The sequence below is a fragment of the Henckelia pumila genome, chromosome 4, assembly GCF_033568475.1.
Source record: "Henckelia pumila isolate YLH828 chromosome 4, ASM3356847v2, whole genome shotgun sequence".
In the NCBI taxonomy this organism is placed as follows: domain Eukaryota; kingdom Viridiplantae; phylum Streptophyta; class Magnoliopsida; order Lamiales; family Gesneriaceae; genus Henckelia; species Henckelia pumila.
In genome coordinates, this window is record NC_133123.1 from 148,484,832 (window position 1) to 148,492,046 (window position 7,215).

At 34.8% G+C, this 7,215-nt stretch overlaps 1 protein-coding gene across 1 annotated transcript; it reads left to right on the forward strand.

The window, feature by feature from the left end:
- Positions 1 to 3,012: 3,012 nt before the first annotated feature.
- Positions 3,013 to 6,576, forward strand: LOC140863530 (uncharacterized). Its single transcript, XM_073267015.1, has 9 exons — positions 3,013 to 3,211; positions 4,289 to 4,373; positions 4,641 to 4,715; positions 4,796 to 4,832; positions 5,223 to 5,306; positions 5,452 to 5,512; positions 5,610 to 5,716; positions 5,931 to 5,996; positions 6,199 to 6,576. Exons 1-9 carry the CDS (start codon positions 3,139 to 3,141, stop codon positions 6,292 to 6,294), a joined length of 684 nt encoding a protein of 227 aa, XP_073123116.1. The 5' UTR covers positions 3,013 to 3,138; the 3' UTR covers positions 6,295 to 6,576.
- The last annotated feature ends 639 nt before the right edge of the window (positions 6,577 to 7,215 follow it).

Genomic DNA, 7,215 nt, shown 5'->3' on the forward strand with positions numbered 1-7,215 from the left:
CAGTACGTGGTTTTATCTCAAACTACCAATATCAGCGATAGGCCAAACGGACTCACAAAATAGAATGTAAAATAACTAAACAAGAAATGAGAAATAGAATAAAACACCACCAAATACATGCTCCAGTAGTAAACAAAAATACATGCTCCAGTAGTCACATTTCAAAAAAGTTTGAATTCTACTGATAACAAAACAATAGTTAAAACATTACTGTGTTTGAGGCATGTATCATCATAAAACACCATCAAAACCAAAATATATAACTTCTAGTGTAGTACCAAAAAAAACAGTAGCGATAAGGCCAATTCAAGTCTTGCTTATAGAGGCTGCTGAAGTTGATCCAACACATTTTCTTGATGCCGATTTAATTTTTGAACTCTCTCTCGCATCTAGATGGGTACTTGAGAGTGGAATCGATTGACTCTTCTTTTTTTTTCTTACCTACGCAGTCTTTGAGTTTGGAAACGGTCACAAAGTTTTTCCCTCGTCTCACGAACACTGGATTTAAGATATTTGTAGCATTGTTAACCTGAAATAAAATCAATAATATGTCATATGTCATTTTTCAATGCAAAAAAAGAAAATATGAGTAAATGTTATCAACTTATATTTAGCGACGATATAGTGTGGAGCTAATTTCATCTCCAGTTTTCAAACCAGCCCGCGAGGTTGGCTTTCTCACCTGTAACCAGCCCGCGAGGTTGGCTTTCTCACCTGTACGGAGCAAAATTAATTGATATGAGTAGTAGACAAGTGGAAATATAGTTAAGTTCTAATATTTTTATGTGACATATGTACCTGTAATTTTTTTCTTCTGATTGGTTCTGAAGCAACAACATGTGTTGATTGGCTTTGTTGTGTTGTTGGTTCATGCACAGTATTTGTGGGTTCTTTGCATGTCCTCTGGTTGTGGCCATTGCCTCCGCATTTCTTGCACTTGTTGTTTCTTTTAACTCCACGCAAATGTGTTCCGCTGGAACTAGGTGGTTCGTCTCTTTCCCTTCTTCTCAATTTCGCAGGTCTGCCCATTTTTTCTTTATACACCGGTGGTAATAGAGGTGGCAATTCACATTCAGGCCATAGATTAGCACCAGTAATGGGCAAAATAGATTTTTCGTAGCATCTCTTGTATGCCTCGATCCTGTAGTAAGGATGAACATAATCTTGTGGATCTTGATATTTAAACCAAATGGCACATACCGCATGTTGGCAAGGGATGCCAGTCAAGTCCCACTTTCTGCAACTACAAGATTTCTTACCCAAGTCGACAGTGTGTTGACCAAAAGGTCCATTAATCTGAAATTGCGTGTGATCAGCTTGCATCGGACTATGTGTTGCTGCATCCATACAAATCTTCGCCATTTGTTTTTTTAATTTTTGGGCAAACTTTTCCGTCCCATTTCTCAGCCTTCTCCCTATTAAGCTGAAATCGCACCATCAACAAATTTCTTATAGCTTCAAACATCGAGATTATTGGCTTTTATCTGGCATCAAGTATCAAACTATTAAAGCACTCACACATGTTATTCAAAAGTACATCACACTTGGGCGTTGTGGTAAAATGTGACCTAGACCAATGTTCAACGGGTTTCTTCGCCAACCACTCATACGCCCTCTCATCAATATTTTTCAACTTGTCCATGCTTTGACGAAACTCTGCAATTGTTGTTGTTTTGGCTGCTTCCCAAAGTGCATTTTTCACAGCCACACCTCTGAAACCATCGTTTTTCATGTTACTATGTAAATGTCTAACACAAAAATAAATATATAATAAGCTTAATTTAGGAGTAAAATTTAAGAATCTAAGAAATAATTAAATAAGCTTAATTTTACAATAATAAATATAATATACTTCATAGAATGAAGATATCAAAAGACAAAAGATACAATACCATAATTTGAGGTGAACTGCAGGAAGCATCTACTTCGTCTAGCCATCACAGCTCAAGTCCTAATTTTTTTAGATTGTCCTACAAAGATATAATAGATATTGTTAACCATTTGATTATTCATTCAAATAAATTGTATATTTACCATATGGTCTAAATTGGTCTTAACATATCTCTTGAGTTTAAAACTAGTATAAAATTGTCTACAAATTGGAATCCATAATATTTGATCTGTGCATTGATTTTAGAGAATTATTTGGAGGGGATAATAAACATTAATTAATTATCTCTAATCTCCTTGACCAATATATTCATACATTTACACACTACAGTTTATTAAACACGTTCGTTGATTTGATTTCTTACTTTTACAAATTGGCCAAAATACTTGCAAGAAAACAGAACTACAACCCATCATTTTTTTTCTAAATAATATGTATGAAAAGAAAAAACAATAACTTTTGTTGGTCGGATAGTGGAACTAACATTATATTTAATTTTGGGTTGTATGTATTTCAATAACAATCGTGAAAAAATAAATTACAGTAGAGATTCAAAGTTGAGTGGTGAATCCAAGTGGAAATCGTCACTTAGAGTGGTCGAGTACTTTGTGTGAGAATGGACATGAGATATCGATGAATTTAGGGATTGTGGAAGGAGATTCTATTTTTTGGGGCAAATAAAGATGACACGTGAATCTCCCGTGTATCTGTCGTTAACAATTAACGTGTGATAACATGTAGGATAACATTGAGATAAAAGTTAAAACATGAGGGATAAAATTGCACATGGTAAACTAGAGGGATATAATTGAAAACATAGAAAAACTATAAGGATATATTTGAGAATTATCCCGATTTTTTCACTCTATAATTTAGAGTCACTTTAAATTATTCATTCAAATACTCGTTAGATCCAAATTATTTTATCTAACATTTAAATAACAGATCAAGTTATTTTAAATCATTCGTTCAAATATTCGTTAGATCCAAATCTTTTTATCTAACATTCAAATAGTTGGATCGAGTTAAATGATTCGAATGGTCGACCGAGGAATTTCGCACGTGCGTGTTCTTTTAAAAGTGGGCATCCTATTCTCGTTTGAGCGCACGCCCCGCTATCGTACGCGCGAAACACGCCTACTCAATTACGCATCCTATTTACTGTAATTCTTGCTGTTCAACGAAAACCCTCTCTCCTTTTCTTCCCGGGGAGGAAAGGATTCATTGCTAGATTCTTATAGCAGAAGATGCCTCGCAATTCTTCCAGAAAAGCCACCGAAATCTCACCCTCCGCCAATTCATCTGACATGCTTCGCGCCGGTGGGTCATCTGTCTGAATTGAAATTGCTTTTTGAGGTTTTTGACGTTATGAGGCTTAATTATTGCTCGATCGTTGTTGATGCAGTCAAATTTACGATCTTTGTTATTGGTTTTGATGAATTTACTTGACCCATGTTCAGTTTGTGTTGCTTTTGTTGATTGAGTGAAGGTTGAGCTGGTTAGCTAGGAACATCAGATGGAGTGGATTTTATTCTTTGGAACTGGGGAGGAAAGCTGTAGATAGTTCGTAATTTGGATGTAGTGTTTCTGTGGATATCAGTCCATACCTATTTGAGTGTCCTAGTTCTTTTTTATTTGTGGGTTTTTTCAGGTTGAATACGATGTTATTTGTCAACCTTAGATTTTCTGAGATTTTTATTTGGGAACTGGATTATTTAATTTGAGGTGCTTGTATGATTTCGTTTACCAAAAATAATTTGATTGACACACACACACACCACACGCACTTTGTCAGAGAAAATGAGTTTTTTTGGTTCCACTAACGGTTCAATTTTGGATTTTGATCGACTCAGTTTTCAAAGTTTTGTTTTTGTACACCAAGTTTTAATTTTTTTTGCTATTTTGGTCCAGTTGATGAGTGGTAATTGGACCAAAATAGACGAAAATTAGAAATTAATATACCAAAACCGTACTTTGAAAACTTAACGGACCAAAACATAAAATTGGACAAGTTAATAGACCCAAAAAAAATCATTTTCACCACTTTGTTATAACTGTCGTGGTCAATGTGCTACTAGGTAATGCACGTTATTCAGTCATGCCCACAGCCCGATGACCCGTGTCTATACGGTGGATGGTGAATCCAAGAAACTGTTTAATAAATTGGTTGGTAGTATGATCTGTTTGAGTTTCTCATAATTTACTATCCAGAGTTTTAGTAAGTTTATGATGCAACAAGTAATAATTGCTCTGTATCAAGTTTTGTTGTGTTGATAAATTAGTTTTATTCTCGACCAATATTACATTTAAAACATACGTACCTGCATCCTATTTTTTGCGTTTTCTTTAAGAGTGTTTTTATAGTGCTTAACTGAATAGAATGCCTTTGTCCCCCAGCTTCTGGTAAGGCGGCGACTAAAGAGCTGGAGCGAATTGATCATCTATTCTACTCATATGCCAGCAATTCTTCTGGTTTGATTGAGTAAGCATCCTTTTAGTTATGATAAAATCTTATACTTGGCTTTATAAGCTCTACTATTCTTATTTATCTGGAGAGAAGTTTATATCGAGGAATTTTTCTTTCTTTTACTTTGATGTGATATGTTTGCTGCAATCACTTGATGTGTTAAGATTCGTTATGTTTGAATCACCGAGCAATTTTTTCTTTTTCTTTTTCTTTTTACTCTTGTTTTTGAGTTTTTATAATGTACTTGAAAGTTGCTCTACTTTGTTGAATTTCAATGCGTAGTCCTGAGGGAATTGAGTCACTCTGCTCAGATTTGGAAGTTGATCATACGGATGTACGAATTTTGATGCTTGCATGGTGAGTTCCATTATCTTATTCTTCTGTCCAATGTTGCCATCCCCTGTACTTTAAATCGACTATTGTGCTCATGGTCATAGGAAAATGCAAGCGGAGAAACAAGGATACTTCACCTTGGTACGAATGCATATTTACTTTAAGTATCCTTTATACAGGAAATAATTGCTCTAATTAGTTACATAATCTGAGGATATTTCAACTTTCAAATTATTCAGTAGTTACTTTGGGATGAAATAAATTATATTTGGGGTTCAGGGTCACTGTTTTTTAAACTGCTGTTTAGTTGTTTTTTGTCATTTTCGTCTGTCAGTTTTTTTGTGTAAACATATGGTTGGGGTAGGCGAAGATGGAAGTTTTTGAAGTTGTTTGGAGTCTTTGGACTCATGAAAAAATGTATTTCTTTTCTTGTAACCAGTGTTACCTCTGTATGTTTCTCATGCGAACATGTCATCTTTTTCAAAAAATTTACCTACTTGAAAATGTCTTCCCATGGAACATCTTCTCTAGGATGAGTGGCGAAGAGGCCTTAAAGCATTGAGAGCTGACACAACAATTAAATTGAAGAAGGCGCTACTGGATCTTGATAGAGAGGTATGATCTCTTAGTTTTTGGAACTTCCAGCATGTTAAGTGAACATTTGAGTGCTCGTGTGGATTTTGAAGCTGGGGCTGATCTGATGTTTGAATTGCCTACTCGTATCTGGAACTGAGAAATTTTGTGTTTTCCTTGTCAAAAGGTTAGACGGCCAGTGAACTTTGCGGATTTCTACTCCTTTGCTTTTAGATATTGCTTGACTGGTAGGTTTACATGGACTTTAATTCATAGCTCTAATTCTTTTAGAATCTTTAGTTTTTGTTTCTTCCCCTTATTAGTTTGCATTCTATGTCCTTCCAGAGGAGAAGCAGAAAAGCATTGACATCGAAAGTATTTGTGTCCTGTTGGATCTTGTCCTAGGATCACATTTTCCACCTCAAGTCGATGCTCTCATTCAATATCTAAAGGTTAGAGCTTTGATGTTTTGTGCTTTTGATTGAACAATTCATAAATTTATTAGCCCTGCTGGGAGTAAACAAAACATAAGCATTATAAACATTTGGCAGTGTATGGGTTTTTTCTTAAATAAAAACGCAGAAGACAATACATCGTGTGTGTGATTGCTATTATAACACATACAAGAGATGCTTATTCTATAAGCCTGCTTATGGTTGATTGCAGATACAAATTGATTACAAGGTTATCAACATGGATCAGTGGATGGGATTCTATCGGTTTTGCAATGAGGTAATTGTGCTTCTCCTTAATAGGATAGCAAATATATAATCTCTTTATACAGATAATAAAACTTTAATTGACCCCCTTCAATTTTTATCTTCCTCCTTGTATGATCAATTCCAGTTATCCCCTTTGCCCGTTGTAGCCGTATCTCGTCTGTGTTAGAAACTTCACTGTTGTATAAACACTTATCATTGATATCTTTTAACAGATCAGCTTCCCAGATCTTGACAATTATGATCCAGAACTCGCATGGCCGTTGATCCTGGACAATTTTGTTGAGTGGATGAGATCCAATCTTAGCTGAGTCGAGGTCGAGTCTGTTTCCTGTGGCCACACTCGCAATCAAGATTCTATCCTTTTGATACATACATGTTACAGCATTATGGTGTTCACCGTGGTAAGAACGATTAAAATGACTGGAATTTTTTATGGACATGTTTAGAGGCACCTTCATTTATTCAGTTATTTAATTTGCTATTTCTTCCTTTTCACTATGTCATTAATTATAAACATAAAGTACTTTCATATTGAAGGACATTCTCCACTTGTATCTATAAAATTATTTTAAGTTAATGTATTTCACCAATGCTTCATATCTTGTCAAAGTTCCTATTGTTGCTTCCTCTTTTGAAGTTACATCGAGATTGCATACTCAGAATATATATGTCAATATCATCATATATTCGAGCAGAAGGATCGATTCTATGCTACATCTATAGACTATAGTCATGAGCTTTGGATTGACGTGAGACTATCACAAAATGTATGAACCCCGAACCGTTGAACGTCGGATAGATCATCGGGTAAAACTCACCCTTTGTGGCATCTTGGAGAAACTCTCTTTTTCGGGGGTAGACACTCACATCCTATAATATCCCCCTCATACAATATGTTAATGTTTGGTTTTTTGATATATTTAGATTTTGTATTGTATAATTAATGACATATTTAGTATAATATATACATATAAAGAAAATTTCATAATTATTTCGAAAAAAAAACCATTTACAAATACTACTTTAGTATAATTATTGATGATGATGCAAGGGTATCTTTTCAGTCAAAATGTAAAAGAAGAAACGAAACTGAAAAGACAATTTAAAGATGAGATTTGGTGATGGATTGGTGAATGTGTTGATATGATTGAGGGAGAGGTAAGTGGTTTTAAATATGCAAACACCTTTTTCTTTTCAAAGGAGAAGTCCGTAGACAAAATGAATCTATT